Raw genomic sequence first — 16,321 nt, forward strand, 5'->3', positions numbered from 1 at the left:
TTGAGCAAATACCAGGGAAACATGCTTAGCTGGGCATGAGAAACTCTGAACTCCATTTTTCATTGCTGATCACTCTCTTTGAAAAGCCCTTCATCTGCATTCCTTTGACAGGGGCTGTTGGTAGTTAACATTCATCTTTGGGTTAGCTGAGTAAGGTGTTACACAAAAATGGCCAGCTGTAATCAAAGCATGTAGTCTGCATTTAATGACTACTTCCCAAGACCCTGAGGGCAGGAAGTCATCCTTGGAGCTGACTGAGGTGTGTGGCCTCCCAGAGGAGAGGTCCAGAGGCTGACTGAAAAGCAGGATCAGGCAGGATGTCTCATGAAAGGCGATTCTTTTGATGGGAGAAAATTGGGCATGACTGGTGTTCAGAAAGCCAAACAGGTCATTGAACCGAGGAAGGAAACTTACTACAAAAGTAAATGATAACCAAATGCTGCTTGATTTGAATCTTAAATATTTTGGCTTTTAAAAGGAGATCTGATACCGGAATCCACTGATAATACTTACCATTAGGAAACCTGTATAACTACAGCTTAAGTGCCTCATGACACAGAGCAAAGGGAATAGATAGCACTGTCTAGGGAATACTGTCACAGGGAGAATCACCCCTGAGTCGGATCACGCCTCTAGGTTTGCAGAATATGGGGAAGAAGAACATGTTAACACCACAAGGATGCAATTAGCCTGTTTCAGAGTGTGGGGAATTCTATATAACAAATGATTCAGTTTCTCTCTTTCAGCCTCTGCCATGAACATGCTGCTGAATGTAAGTGGTGGAAATAGGCTAAATAAGCTAAACTACTACTACTGAAAATCTCTCTTCTATATTTGATTCAGACAAGAAGACAGTTAATAAGAGTTCTGTCAAAAACTCGGCCTTTTGGTGTCGCTCCAGGACTCGCGAGGACACCCAACACCCACCTCTACCACCCAGAAAGCAAAAACAGCTCTTTGGAGCTCCTTTTGAGGACGTATGTGATAATGACACCCTGCCCACCCCAATTCTGGTAGGTCTTCTTTTGGTTTCTGTAACCTTCCTGAGGAGGGGAGTTCTCAGAGATCAAGTGTTCTCTTCCCAATCTACTCCACATGAAGAAGTCTGGCTTTGTCCGATAAGTTTCACAATGTTATTTCAAAGAAAAAGATCTGATTTAGGTACTGCAGAGTCAAAAGGCAAATACAAGATGAAAAGTTACTCTCATCCATTCCACCGATTTCAACAAAGACCCATCTATACCAGCTCAGACAGTTAACCTGGGCTCTTTGAAGTAAGGCAGTTAGAGAAGGCGAGGCTGAGAAAAACGATGAAACCTGGCACCTTACAAATCACCTTTAATGAGGCGAGACGGGGCAGCAGTCAGATTAGGGAGCCGCTGCCCTTACCCACGAAGAGGAAGTCTATATAGGCATGGATGTGGGAAGCTACTGTCTTAAGGGCGCCCATTCTTCTGCAAGGTTGTTCAGAGTAGTTATCTCTTAAACAGCTGGGGCAAGGAATTTTGGAGAACAGCCAGAGGCTGGGACCGGGTGGGAGCCGGGCGTAATCAACGCAATGTCCATTTTTTTCTTTGGGTGAGAGAGCTCTTGGTTTTGCATAGAATGGTGGGGAGGACCTGGAGGGGAGTTTAACTCCAGGCTATTTTGAGGCCTGTGACTTTCCTTCAGACTCTGTGTGTAAGAAGCTCTGAGAGTCCACCTCATCCTCACACTGTCTCCTGGTCTCCTCCCTTGAAGTCCACACTAGTCTCAAGTCTCCTTCAGCTGAGTCTGCTCGCCCTATGACTCAAAATGTCTCACACGGATTTGATATGTAACTCAAGTGTTTAAGCATAAAGTAGGCATCCTCTGGCAAAGATGAATCCTTTGATCCTGCCAGAATGTGTCAAAAGAGAGTCACAGAGTTTGGACTGTGCTATATCAAGCTAGTGTATTGAAGTGTAAGCATGAACTCTTCTTCACTGTCCACTCTCTCTCCAAGCACTACACTAGATGCAGGGAATTGTATGCTATATATGGAGAAATTTATCATACCAGTTATGTGCTAGCTACTACCCCAGGCCTTGCGCTTTCACAGAAAATTTAGGCGGTAGCCATGATTATCACCACCCCCACTTCATAAATGAAAAACAAAAGAGCCTCACCCAAGAATGTGCTATGCCCAAAGTCACACAGTAGATGAGGAGCATAACAGATTCCACAATCCTTGAAACACCTGGCTCCAATATCTGTTATCTCTCTAACTTTGCAGACAGCAGAGGACCTGAAAATACAGGAAAAGGAACTAGAAAGGCTGATGAGAAAGGAATGAGATCAGAGGAGGAGGAGCCTGATTAAGCCTGAGGTTGAAGGGAGGGAATACAGGAAACAGGAATGAATGGGGTGGACAGTCCCTGGAAGGGGAATAAACAAATGGCGCATGAATATGGCAAAAAGATTTCCACACTCAGGGAAGAGCATCTATAATAGCGAATAATGAGAAAGCAGCCGTGAAGGAGGAGAGGGTGACTCCTCAAAGACCTCAAAGCAGAGACAGTTAATACGGTAAATTCACTGAAACAGAAAATCTGACTACACAAGTGTTTAAAATGTTTCAGTGTATGACTCAAATCGATTGTTGGGTAGGAAATATATTTACAGACACTGAAGTAAAAATTTCAAATTGACTTCGGTGCTGTTCTAGAACTCTACCCTCATATACCACAGCTCTGTCAAAACAGGAGCAAGCTTGTGCTCTGGGCTTCTAGATAGGAAATGTCCCACAGTTTTCTTCTCTTTCCTTCCCTATAGGAGATGCTTTCCTTTATCAATCAAAAAGGGCCGTTCACAGAAGGCATCTTCAGAAAATCAGCCAGTATAAAATCCTGCATAGCCCTAAAGGAGAAACTAAACGCTGGACACAAAGTGAACTTGGATGATGAATCCGTTCTCGTAGTATCGTCTGTCTTAAAGGTAAGGAAAGTTTGAGCATCGTCCACACACAGAGTCAGTCTAAAGCTGTATGACTGGTCCTTCACTATGAATGCCCAAGAAGCATAATAGGCATAAGAGAGGAAGGATCTGAAACGTGGAAAACACTTCACAAAGTCAAAATTGAAGGAAGGTACCTCAAATGTTATGAGCCCCATACATTAGATATTTTCCTTTTTCATTGGACATCTCTGTCCTGAACACTCCATGCAGAGAATAATAATACATTTCAAAATACCTACTTACCACGTTGAGCGTTTACCAAAACAAGCTTCCTGCTTTGGATGACTTCCTCATCACCTTCCTAATGAAGGCAACATTTCCAGAATAAAATTCATATTAAGCTTTTGGAAACAGTTAACGGAAGTAGCTTCCCAGGTGGCTCAGAGTGTGAAGAATCTGCCTGCAATGCAAGAAACCTGGGTTCGATCCCTGGGTTGGAAGGATCCCCTGGAACAGGGACTGGCATACGACTCCAGTCGTATGGACAGAGGAGTCTGGCAGGTTATAGTTTATGAGGGTGCCCAGAACTCGACATGGCTGTGGCAAGTTAGCATGGATGCAAGACAGATGTTTACTCACTATGGTAAACTCGTGTGTGTCTTTGTGTGTGTGCGTGTGTGTTATTCACCTAGTCGCATCCGACTCTCTGTGATCCCATTGACTGTAGCCCAGCAGACTCCTCTGTCCATGCAACACTCCAGGCAAGAATCCTAGAGTGGGTTGCCATGCTCGACTCCAGGGGATCTTCCTGCCAGGGATCGAACCTGCCTCTCTTGCATCTCCTGCATTGGCAGGCAGGTTCTTTACCACCAGCCCCACCTGGGAAGCCCATTTGTCTTACAATGAATCAAAAAATGCTTAGTGAGGCCCCAAAAATCTCTGATCACTACATCATCCTACCTTCCCCTGTCTCTCAATGCCTTTTACTTTAAAATTAGTGTAGGGATGACTCCACCATTTGTTCCCCCTTTTTCCTCTTTTATTCTCCCTTCGCATCTTTAACAACCTTTGTTAATATCAGTAAGTTTAACCCACCACCCAAGGTTATATTTACATGGTAACCAGTTTTACTATATGCCCCATCTAAAAATCTTATTTTTAGAGTGAGTCCAACAGTCAAAATTAGTTTGGAATTTGGAAAAGTTCCATACATTTATACAAAAATAGACTGAGTTTGAAATGATACAGCTAAATCACAAGCATGTAGTAAATTTCTACCAGGGCGATAACAGAACAGAAACAAAAAAATTAATCAATCCATCTTGGAACTTGTTAGCAGCTATGAACAAAAATATATTGATGTAGTAATAACTATAGACAGGTTATTAAAATTATCTTAGAAACTAAAGAACATGTGGTGTTTCCTTGTCCCCTGTTAATGTTCGATTGTATGATAATAGCAACAGTGCAGATATGACTTAGAGGTGAGCCCTAGTACACTTGCACCATCATAATACACACTAGGTATGCAAATAGCAAGTAGAGTGCTACCCTCTATAAGGTGCACACTTGGAACTGATTTGATTTGTGAGTAAGTGTTACTAGGCTCTTGCCTGTTTCCATGCTATAAGCGTACAGGTCTTAGACAATCCCAGAGTTTTCTCTTCCTAACGTTGATTGATCTTGGTGGGGAATCAAACTTTGCACCTCTGGCCTTGAGAATACCATACGTCCAAGCAACCACAGAGGTGGTCTAAATCAGAAGTGAATACATCGTCAGAACCACATTGAGTTTTCCATTAAACTGTCTATAAACAGAGGGCCAATTGCAAATAGCCACAGCATATTCCGTATGAGTCATGTCCTGGCTTAACCACAAAGGGCCTGCTGCACACCCCCAGACTCCCAGAAGCCAAAGCCAGATGAGATGGTTGAATGGCATCACCAACTCGATGGACATGAATCTGAACAAGACCCAGGTGTTGGTGATGGACAGGAAAGTCTGGTGTGCAGTCCATGGGGTCGCAAAGAGTAGGACAGGACTGAATGGCTGAACTGAAATGGAGTGCTTCCTCCCTCCCAATACACTGTGGACACTCCGTAGGAAGCATAGAGAAAACCTAATGACCATGATTGGGTACTGTATACCAATCACAAGAAAAAGTATGAGAGGACTGAGACTCTGTACGTTATCTTCATAGTCTATCCTCAGTACTCAAAGGAGTGCCGGACACAAACAGCAGCTCAGTAAGTACTGAAACAAGTGAACGCTGACAGGATTATAATCATGACAGTTGCCATAGAAACACTGCCTGAAGCAGATACTCTTCAGAGAAGTCAGGCTGTATATTAAGACCAGTGGAAGCAAGTTGTGCCTTTGAAACTGGCAAGGCAATGCAATCATTTCCCCTCAGGCTTGCACAACAGTTTACAACTTCATCCATTTTAATAGGCCCCATTCTATCATATTAAGACTTGGTCATCAGGATAAACTTTCTAGGCCTCCACTTTGGAAGCTTACATTTGCATATTCTATCCCACAGGTGTGAAGTTGCCATGTATGTAAATTTTCAGCTTCCTCTTTGGGGAGGATATATTCCATTCAAAGAGTTGCAAGGGTAACGTGTAGTTTACCCATTGGGGCTATTGGTTTATTTCTAACACCTGCTGCTTAAAAGTCTGTAGAACTGAACTTTTATATGGTTTTTTTTTTTTTTTTAAGAAAAAGATCGAAGATATTTCGATACTAGCTTTTTCCCAAAGAGCACACATACCTCCGGTTTCTCTTAATATGAGTATAAGAGCATGTAGGGGTGTAGTTTTGTTTTATTTCAGAACTTCTCTTTCTTGAATTCAGAGCAAGCACTGTGTCTGAAGTAAACAAACAAAATGGGTATGTGCATTTCTTTTCAGGAAACGAATAGGATTTCGGGTGAGTTATCACCTGACCTTCCAGTCTGTACTAATGTGTTAACATGCACACAAAGAGTAAGCTCCAGGTGATAGAAGGAGCTGTAGCCTCATTCTCACCACAGCCTAGACTCTACTTTTAGGCTTCCAATTTTCGCTGGGGAAAATCCAACCAGTACTCGGAGTGTGCAAGGCTGTGGAGAATCACAGCCAAGCTCTGTGTGAATCAGTCTGCGTGGCTGTGAAGGAATTGCGGACTGAATTGAATTTTTCAACTAAATACTTTCTTTGCAATTTCTCCATTGAACTTATCATATAATAATATATATTTTTCTGATCTACATAAGGATTTTCTTCGAAATATCCAAGGAAGCATCTTTTCAGCCCATCTCTATGATAAATGGCTTGCTGTTATTGATCAAGGGAATGAGGAGGAGAAAATAACTGCGACCCAGAGGTAATGCTGCACTAATTACTCAACTCTGAGAAAACACAACCAACATACTCTTAGGAAAATATCAGCTTATAGTTTACAGCTGTGTCCTCTGAAATAATGAGCAGTATCAAGTGCTTTCACTTGAGGATACCCCTGGAAGCCAGTTTGAAGAGAGATGCATGCCTTATTGGCGACACTGTGTTTTTCTCCTAATCTTATTAACATGGAATGCTTGACCATTTTACACCTTCTGAATACGTGAAACTGTTGGAGATGAAATCCACTGGCATAGAAAGAGATGATAAAGAACCAATCCGCCAGGGGTATGGTCTTAAATACAAACACATAACTAACCAGAGTAGGGCTTATCTGGTTCAGGAATTAAAATCAGTGAAACATTTTTGTATGCATTCATGCCTGGCACTGTGAGAATGGACTGTGTACATGGTAGGAAAAGAAGTACTGTGTTCTCTGTATTTCCACATACTAAGCAAAATGACTCGCTTTATTCATAAGTGCTTTTTCTGTCATTAGGCTTGTAGACCAGCTACCGAAAGCCAATGTAGTGTTGTTGCGATACCTTTTTGGAGTGTTACACAACATTGAGCAACATTCCTCATGCAATCAGATGACAGCTCATGATTTATCCTTGTATCTTACCCCAAGCATCCTTTGTCTGCTTAATTCTGGAAGCTCAGCATTTGAAAATGTCACCAAAAAGGTAACAAGATCTCTCATTTTATGCCTTGTGGGGCAGAGTCCCCATTTTGAACCTGAAGTCTGTGGTATTAATGCTAGTGAACCCGTGTTTTAAAGTGCACATTTTAATTACACCGCCTTGGAGTGGCAGAGTCCTACTCTGGTTGGGCGTGGGAAGGTGTCTTTTAACTGGGAACAGCTGAGTCACTTCTCCCTTGCCATCCAAGGGACTAAACAACAGAGAGGTAAGAGTAGGATGATATGATAGAAAAGAACCTGGCTTTGGAACCGGAGAGCCAAGGTTCAACTCTCAGCCTCATCACTGAGGGTGTACAAGCCTCCAAACTGTGAGTTCATCATTACACAACGATGACAGACCCAATACATCTGGTCCCTGTCGGCACATCTTAGGCGGCCTGGGCCATACGAGCACCCGAGGCTCCACACACGCTGGCCGCACTCTGCCAGTTGTGGCTCATTCAGGAAAATACTTGGCTTCTATTGTGTCTCCGCTAGAGGATGAGGAAGCTAGTAAAATATTTCAGAACATCCTAACAGAGCCATAACATGCCTAATAAGATCACAGCTCTTCTCCAAGCTCCCCTAGACAGCAAGTGGGAGGCAAGGCAAGGTAGATAGACAGACAGACAGACATGTTTTCTCTCCAGATGCTTTCTTCCTTCACAACCCCCCTCCCACCCCCCACCCCACACAGAAACCTCTGCTACCTAACTTTCTGAGATTTCTTCACTGAAGTGAATTTCACAATTTGTGTTGTATTTGATACTTTATAAGTTTTAATAAGATGCTATATATAAATTCTATATCATTAAAACTAGAAAGATTTTAATAAAACTAAACAAAACTTAATAAGACAATATACATTTTTGTCACAAACATCCTATGTGGGCTACATACAAACCATCCTAGTTTTAAGCATGTAACCATCATTACAAAATTTTAGCTATTAAACCAGCCCACATATTATAACTTTAGCCCACTGATTAAAACAATTTTAATACTTGTGCCCGAAGTACTCTTGAAAGTATCAGTTATTTCTAAGAAAAAACTTATATATATATATTATATATATATATACGTCCATATATACATATATTTAATCAAGTCTGAATTATTTTCAGACCTCTTTTGGATTTTGTTTTAGAGCCCAGATTCATGTATGAAGTGTGATTTACTATTACACCATACGTACAGTAATACACCATTTTTTTTGCCCCATTGTGTTACAGGTTTCTCTGATACAATTCCTCATTGAAAACTGTCTCAAGATATTTGGAGAAGATATCACTTCTCTCTTTGGAGAGAACTCAGTGAGTTGTGATAACAGTGATATCACTGATAACAGTGAGATTTCAGGTAGGTGAATAATGTAACTGGCTTTGATGCAAAAGACAGCAAGGCTGCCAGGGCTCCATGGGAGATCCTAGAGCCCAAATCACATTGTAAGGGCAGTAATTTCCATCTGCTCCAAGACATGGGAAGTTTCCCGCTTGTGAGATCAAAGAAAGGATAACATTGTTCTGATTTCGAGAAGCAACTAGTACAGCTTTAGGAGACATCACGGTTCAGTTGAGTTCAGTTGCTCAGTCGTGTCCGACTCTTTGTGACCCCAAGGACTACAGTGACCCCGAGTCCTTGGGGTCGAGGACTGCAGCGTGCCAGGCCTCCCTGTGCATCACCAACTTCCGGAGCTTACTCAAACTCATGTCCATCGAATCGGTGATGCCATCCAACCATCTCATCCTCTCTTGTCCCCTTCTCCTCCTGCCTTCAATCTTTCCCAGCATCAGAGTCTTTTCCAAAGAGTCAGTTCTTCACATCAGGTGGCCAAAACAGTGGTGTTTCAGCTCTAGCTACCGTGAGATTGTTGTGTTTGGGGTGGCCTTTCTGTATTCTGGCAGCTTGTGGTTCCTCTTTATTGTGGAGGTTCCTCACTGTGGCTGGGGTTTTGCAGGCGGCTTCTCAAGGTTTCCTGGTTAGGGAAACTTGCGTCCATGTTCTGGTGGGTGGGGCTGGATTTCTCTCTGGAGTGGAATGAAGTGTCCAGTAGTGAGTTTTGAGATGACTGTGGGTTTGGTGTGACTTAGGGCAGCCTGTATATTGATGCTCGGGGCTATGTTCCTGCATTGCTAGAGAATTTGTGTGGTATGTCTTGCTCTGGAACTTGTTGGCTCTTGGGTGGTGCTTGGTTTCAGTGTAGGTACGGAGGCTTTTGGATGAGCTCTTATCCATTAATGTTCCCTGGAGTCAGGAGTTCTCTGGTGTTCTCAGGGTTTGGACTTAAGCCTCCTGCCTCTGGTTTTCAGTCTTATTCTTATAGTAGCCTCGAGACTTCTCTATCTGTATAGCACCGATGATAAAACATCTAGGTTAATGATGAAAAGCTTCTCCACAGTGAGGGACATCCGGAGAGGTTCACAGAGTGAGACGGAGAAGAGAAGAGGGAGGAGGGAGATAGAGTTGACCAGGAGAAGAAGAGAATCAAAGGGGGGAGAGCAAGCTAGCCAGTAATCAATTCCCTGTGTGCTCTCCACAGTCTGGACCCCTCAGAGAGGTTCATGGAGTAGTTACACAGAGAAGAGAAGAAGGAGGAAGGAGACGGAGGTAACCGGGAGGAGAAAAGAGGGATTCAAAAGGAGAGAGACAGATCCAGCCAGTAATCAGTTCCCTAAGTGTTCCCCACAGCCCGGAACACACAGAGAGATTCACATAGTTGGGTAGGGAAGAGAAGGGTGAGGTGGAGATAGAGGTGACCTGGTGGAGAAAAAGGAGAGTGAAAAGGGGGAGAGAGCCATCAAGCCAGTAATCACACTCCAAACTAAAAATGGGTAGAGAAGATTGGGTTCCTAAAGGTACAAATTGATCCCAAATACAAAAAAGCACAGATTAAAAGTCTAGAGTAAAGGTGACACTCCCCAAAATACAATGTTTAAAAAATGGAGAAGGAAATGGCAACCCACTCCAGTACTCTTGCCTGGAGAATCCCATGGAGGGAGGAGCCTGGTAGCCTTCAGTCCATGGGGTCGCAAAGAGTGGACACAACTGAGCGACTTCACTTTCACTTTCACTTTTCCAAGACAGGGCCTAAAATACAAAGAAAATAAGATCCCTATGTTTAATGATCTTATGGTTAAGGTGGAGAACTCAAACAAACCTGTATTTCTCAAATTAGGATATGATTAATACCAGAGTCACACCAAGGCACAGAATAAGCATGACACATCTTTTGGGATGTGTGATTTCTTTAGAAGTCTGGGGGACTTCTAATTCCAGGAGTAGAATGAGATAATTTAACTGGTCAACTCCTATGCAAAAAATAAAACTATGTCTATGTTGAAATTTAAAAGGCCCTTTTATGAAAAATAACACAACTGTTATGTGTTTTTAAAGCAAAATATCAGCCCTCAAAGAAAGATGTGAGCCAGTAAACCAATTGGACTATACCTCAATACTAATAAACTGATTCTCTTCTGTTGTTTAAGTTCTTAGGTACAGAAGTTTGAGAATGTTAATGTATGTAAGTTAAATAAAATGTGTCCAAAAAAGAAACAAAAAAAGTCACAATAAATGTTAAATTATATATATGAATTTTGCTTTACAAATACAGTCTTTTTTTTTTGCAAGGTAATAGTAGGGCATAAAAATGAAAATTAAAGGAGTAATAGAGGACTTAAAAATTTAAAGAAAAATTTTAAATGATAATAGTAAAAATATATCTAGGAATTTTTCTGGAGCTGTTGTGGGCAGTGTGGGGTTAGTTCAGTTTCAGATAGTTCCTAGATCCGGCTTATACTTCTCAAGATCTATAGGCCCCTTCCAATGTAGTCAGTGCTAACTACAAGGTTTGAATCTGTTGCATCTGTCATTTCCAGAGCGGTTCCCCTTGTTTATTTTAGCTTCTTCTGATTGGTGGTCTCTTCAGTGTCTAATTTCCGCCCTGACATAGGGGATCGAAGGTGGTCACTCATTTAGGCTAACTGATTCAGTCGTGCTGTGGGCAGGTTGGAACACTGCAAACAAATATCACTGGCGTATGCTCACAAGGTCCCGGCCGCACTGGGTTTGCCCCCGCTCACGGTGTGTGTGCTTTCCCAGTCTACACTGCTCAGGCTCCAGGTTGCTCTGCCTGGAACTGTCTGAGGTGGGCCCTGGGTTGCGTGCACTTCCCAGGTCTAAGCCACTCTGGTTCAGGTTGCTTCTCAGGTACTCCACAAAGGCTCAGACTCGGTTGGACCTGCCTCTTGTGCCCTTCCTCGGTCCGAGCAGCTCAGGCGAGCAGGGGCTTGGCGAGCACAGTCACCCTCAGGTGTGGTGCGTCTTTTCACCTCCTCCATCCCAGCCACTCGGTTTCCTGGGTGGCAGCAGGTGTGCCCGTCTCAGGTATGCCATGTGTCTCTTCTGGGGAGCTGATCCCTGGCTGCGACCCTCCCTGAGAATGTCAACCACCCAGAATCCCAAGAAGCCTTGGTAGGCAAATGGGAGCCTGCTTGCGGTTTTGTAGAGGATGCCCCTCTGGGGCTGAGATTGCCCCTTTCTGGCTCTGGCTGCCCCCACCTGCCTCCCTGTCTCCAGCTAGTGCACAGCAGCTAGCTCTCTGGTGCTCAGTCCTTTGTTCTGTGAGTGGGCCAGGAAGTGCCTTAGGTTAGGGCTTTTCCCAGGATAGTTCTCTCTCTCTCTTTTTACTTTCTGTCTGGCTATCCCACAGTTGGGGTCAGATTGCCCTCAGGGCATTCAGGCCAGGTGCCTACAATGCAGCCCTTACCTCCCTGTTCAGCGCCCTGCTTGCTGGTGGCAAATGTGAGTGTCTGGAGTACTTCTCTGCTGGAAGTTGCTGTTAGGCACGTAACTGGTGGGTTTTATTTTTTTATTTAGCATTCCTCCCTGTTATGTTGCCCTCTGAGATTCCAAAACTCCCCACTGATCTGCCAGTGAGAGTGTTTCCTCGTGTTTGGAAACTTCTCCTCTTTTCAGATTCCCTTCCTGGGTCAGATCTCTGTCCCTACGTCTTTTGTCTCCCTTTTTATCTTTTATATTTTTTCTTACCTCCTTTTGAAGACAGTGGGCTGCCTTTCTGGGTGCCCGATGTCCTCTGCCAGCATTCAGAAGTTGTTTTGTGGAGTTTGCTCAGGCTCAAATGTTCTTACCATGAAGCTGTGGGGAGAAAGAGATCTTTCCTTCCTATTGCCTCCTCCGTCTTACGACCGCCCCTGAGACTTGAACTCTCAATTCTACCTCCATAGCAAGCTCACTTTCCATTCTGCTTCAGTCCCAGGTTGCTAATGGAATGGGACTGAATGTTTATACGTCTGTTTGTTTGTTTTAAAATCTTTCCTCTCGCAATGATCCCTGCTACCACTCCAATATTGTCCCATGGACATTTCTTTATCTGAATAAAATGTCCTACTAATTTAGGAAGTATTCGAGCCATAATATAACTTCTACTGAAAGTATTTGTCTTCTTATAGTTGTTATTCTACACCCACAACATTTCAAAATTTCAATTCTTAATGTTTAAACCCTAATTTGAGCATGAGGAAACACTAACCTAAATCTTGCCAGGACTGTTTAAGAAAGATGAGGTTATAAAGTTAAACTGTTTAACAGTCCCTGGCCACCCATTCCAGTATTATTATCTGGGACATCCACGGACAGGAGCCTGACAGGCTATAGTCCATGGGGTTGCAGGAGCTGGACACGACTGAACAACTGAGCACCATACTTTCCATGGCTATACTATATATTTTTATTGGTCACAGAGCCAACAAGAACTCTAACACCAACCAATGTACATAACGAAAGGTCCATCTAGACCTGAAAATTAAAGTACAGGGCTTAATGTCTATTTTGCTTTCCATCTATGCTTACAGACGAGCTGGACGTATAGCTTTGTAGCTACTCATAGAGCTTTCTTCCTAAGAGTATTCTTATTAAAGCTGAACAATGAATGAATACATTTGGAATATATGAATACCTGTGGGTAGCTTAGAAATAAAAAAATCAGGTTAAGAGTAGGGAAACCAGAGTGCGTAAAGCAACTCAACCCATATAAACATGTATTTTTTTTTTACATTTCTACATATTAATTAGGAGAATCTCTTGCTGAATTTAAGAATGCATTTGCTTTCTTCATTATCTCCTTTAAAATGATGGCAGTATGAATGTCAGGGCAGGAGGAGCCTAAGGCAAAATGATGGCATTCCTCTAGGAATGTACACCTTCTGGAGGCTGCAAAATCAAATGGAGAATGGGGGTCAAGTCTGCTTGGGGGGAGGTGACTGATGTCTAAGCTGCCTTAGGCCCTTTGAAGGAGGGAAATTACCTTTATTAAGGCTGCTATGTGCCATGTCTTGTGATGAGTAGTACATGATGTTATGTAGTCCAGTGAGGTGTAAGTAGCATCATTTCTGTTAAGTCTGAGCAAAGTGAAGCTCAAACAGTTTTAGGCAACTTATCCAATTAAGAGGCAGAATAGGAGCCTTCTAGTTCTCTCACCCAGCACCACAAGTGGTTCAGTCCCTTGAAAGGACATGGTGATGTACTCTCTATGTCTCAGAACAGACAAGAGGATGGGCATTTTAAAATATTTGGTTACATTCTCCTGTTGATTTTTCTACAACTTGGCTCCTCTGTTGACTTCTTTAGCTGGTTATTTAAGCAGGTTATTTAAGGAAATATTAAGGAGGTTTATTGAGCAAATACCAGGGAAACATGCTTAGCTGGGCATGAGAAACTCTGAACTCCATTTTTCATTGCTGATCATTCTTTCTTTGAAAAGCCCTTCATCTGCATTCCTTTGACAGGGGCTGTTGGTAGTTAACATTCATCTTTGGGTTAGCTGAGTAAGGTGTTACACAAAAATGGCCAACTGTAATCGAAGCATGTAGTCTGCATTTAATGACTACTTCCCAAGACCCTGAGGGCAGGAAGTCATCCTTGGAGCTGACTGAGGTGTGTGGCCTCCCAGAGGAGAGGTCCAGAGGCTGACTGAAAAGCAGGATCAGGCAGGATGTCTCATGAAAGGCGATTCTTTTGATGGGAGAAAATTGGGCATGACTGGTGTTCAGAAAGCCAAACAGGTCATTGAACCGAGGAATTAAAATTACTACAAAAGTAAATGATAACCAAATGCTGCTTGATTTGAATCTTAAATATTTTGGCTTTTAAAAGGAGATCTGATACCGGAATCCACTGATAATACTTACCATTAGGAAACCTGTATAACTACAGCTTAAGTGCCTCATGACACAGGGCAAAGGGAATAGAGAGCACTGTCTGGGGAGTACTGTCACAGGGAGAATCACCCCCCTGAGTCGGATCACGCCTCTAGGTTTGCAGAATATGGGGAAGAAGAACATGTTAACACCACAAGGATGCAATTAGCCTGTTTCAGAGTGTGGGGAATTCTATATAACAAATGGTTCAGTTTCTCTCTTTGAGCCTCTGCCATGAACATGCTGCTGAATGTAAGTGGTGGAAATAGGCTAAATAAGCTAAACTACTACTACTGAAAATCTCTCTTCTACATTTGATTCAGACAAGAAGACAGTTAATAAGAGTTCTGTCAAAAACTCGGCCTTTTGGTGTCGCTCCAGGACTCGCGAGGACACCCAACACCCACCACTACCACCCAGAAAGCAAAAACAGATCTTTGGAGCTCCTCTTGAGGACATATGTGATAATGACACCCTGCCCACCCCAATTCTGGTAGGTCTTCTTTTGGTTTCTGTAACCTTCCTGAGGAGGGGAGTTCTCAGAGATCAAGTGTTCTCTTCCCAATCTACTCCACATGAAGAAGTCTGGCTTTGTCCGATAAGTTTCACAATGTTATTTCAAAGAAAAAGATCTGATTTAGGTACTGCAGAGTCAGAAGGCAAATACAAAATGAAAAGTTACTCTCATCCATTCCACCGATTTCAACAAAGACCCATCTATACCAGCTCAGACCAGTTAACATGGGACTCTTGAAGTAAAGGCAGTTAGAGAAGGCGATGGCTGAGAAAAGGAATGAGACCTGGCACTTTACAGATCACCTTTAATGAGGCGAGACTGGGGCAGCAGTCAGATTAGGGAGCTGCTGCCCTTACCCATGAAGAGGAATTCTATTAGGCATGGATGTGGAAAGCTACTGTCTTAAGGGAGCCCGTTCTTCCGCAAGGTTGTTCAGAGTAGTTATCTCTTAAACAGCTGGGGCAAGGAATTTTGGAGATCAGCCAGAGGCTGGGACCTGGGTGGGAGCCTGGGCGTAATCAACCCAATGTCCATTTTTTTCTTTGGGTGAGAGAGCTCTTGGTTTTGCATAGAATGGTGGGGAGGACCTGGGGGGTAGTTTTCGCTCCAGGCTATGTTAAGCCCTGTAACTTTCCTCAGACTCTGTGTGTAAGAAGCTCTGAGAGTCCACCTCATCCTCACACTGTCTCCTGGTCTCCTCCCTTGAAGTCCACACTAGTCTCAAGTCTCTGTCAGCTGAGTCTGCTCGCCCTATGACTCAAAATGTCTCACACGGATTTGATATGTAACTCAAGTGTTTAAGCATAAAGTAGGCATCCTCTGGCAAAGATGAATTCCTTTGATCCTGCCAGAATGTGTCAAAAGAGAGTCACAGAGTTTGGACTGTGCTATATCAAGCTAGTGTATTGACGTGTAAGCATGAACTCTTGTTCACTGTCCACTCTCTCTCCAAGCACTACACTAGATGCAGGGAATTGTATGCTATATATGGAGAAATTTATCATAGCAGTTATGTGCTAGCTACTACCCCAGACCTTGCGCTTTCACAGAAAATTTAGGCGGTAGCCATGACTATCACCACCCCCACTTCATAAATGAAAAACAAAAGAGCCTCACCCAAGAATGTGCTATGCCCAAAGTCACACAGTGGATGAGGAGCATAACAGATTCCACAATCCTTGAAACACCTGGCTCCAATATCTGTTATCTCTCTAACTTTGCAGACAGCAGAGGACCTGAAAATACAGGAAAAGGAACTAGAAAGGCTGATGAGAAAGGAATGAGATCAGAGGAGGAGGAGCCTGATTAAGCCTGAGGTTGAAGGGAGGGAATACAGGAAACAGGAATGAATGGGGTGGACAGTCCCTGGAAGGGGAATAAACAAATGGCGCATGAATATGGCAAAAAGATTTCCACACTCAGGGAAGAGCATCTATAATAGCGAATAATGAGAAAGCAGCCGTGAAGGAGGAGAGGGTGACTCCTCAAAGGCCTCAAAGCAGAGACAGTTAATACGGTAAATTCACTGAAACAGAAAATCTGACTACACAAGTGTTTAAAATGTTTCAGTGTATGACTCAAATCGATTGTTGGGTAGGAAATATATTTACA

At 43.1% G+C, this 16,321-nt stretch overlaps 1 protein-coding gene across 1 annotated transcript; it reads left to right on the forward strand.

The window, feature by feature from the left end:
* Nucleotides 361-15,993, forward strand: LOC108636258 (rho GTPase-activating protein 20-like). Its single transcript, XM_018049903.1, has 8 exons — nucleotides 361-421; nucleotides 844-1,013; nucleotides 2,794-2,955; nucleotides 6,174-6,283; nucleotides 6,797-6,983; nucleotides 8,212-8,338; nucleotides 14,517-14,686; nucleotides 15,934-15,993. Exons 1-8 carry the CDS (start codon nucleotides 361-363, stop codon nucleotides 15,991-15,993), a joined length of 1,047 nt encoding a protein of 348 aa, XP_017905392.1.

The sequence above is a fragment of the Capra hircus genome, chromosome 6 (genome assembly GCF_001704415.2).
Source record: "Capra hircus breed San Clemente chromosome 6, ASM170441v1, whole genome shotgun sequence".
Lineage (NCBI taxonomy): Eukaryota > Metazoa > Chordata > Mammalia > Artiodactyla > Bovidae > Capra > Capra hircus.

What these genes read in the sequence shown, in the direction of transcription:
- LOC108636258 (XM_018049903.1), top strand. Translation starts at nt 361, where the DNA reads ATGACTGGTGTTCAGAAAGCCAAACAGGTCATTGAACCGAGGAAGGAA. An exon ending in AAAATAACTGCGACCCAGAG is followed by an intron (nt 6,284 to 6,796) that starts GTAATGCTGCAC and finishes TTCTGTCATTAG; the next exon opens with GCTTGTAGACCAGCTACCGA. An exon ending in TTGAAAATGTCACCAAAAAG is followed by an intron (nt 6,984 to 8,211) that starts GTAACAAGATCT and finishes ATTGTGTTACAG; the next exon opens with GTTTCTCTGATACAATTCCT.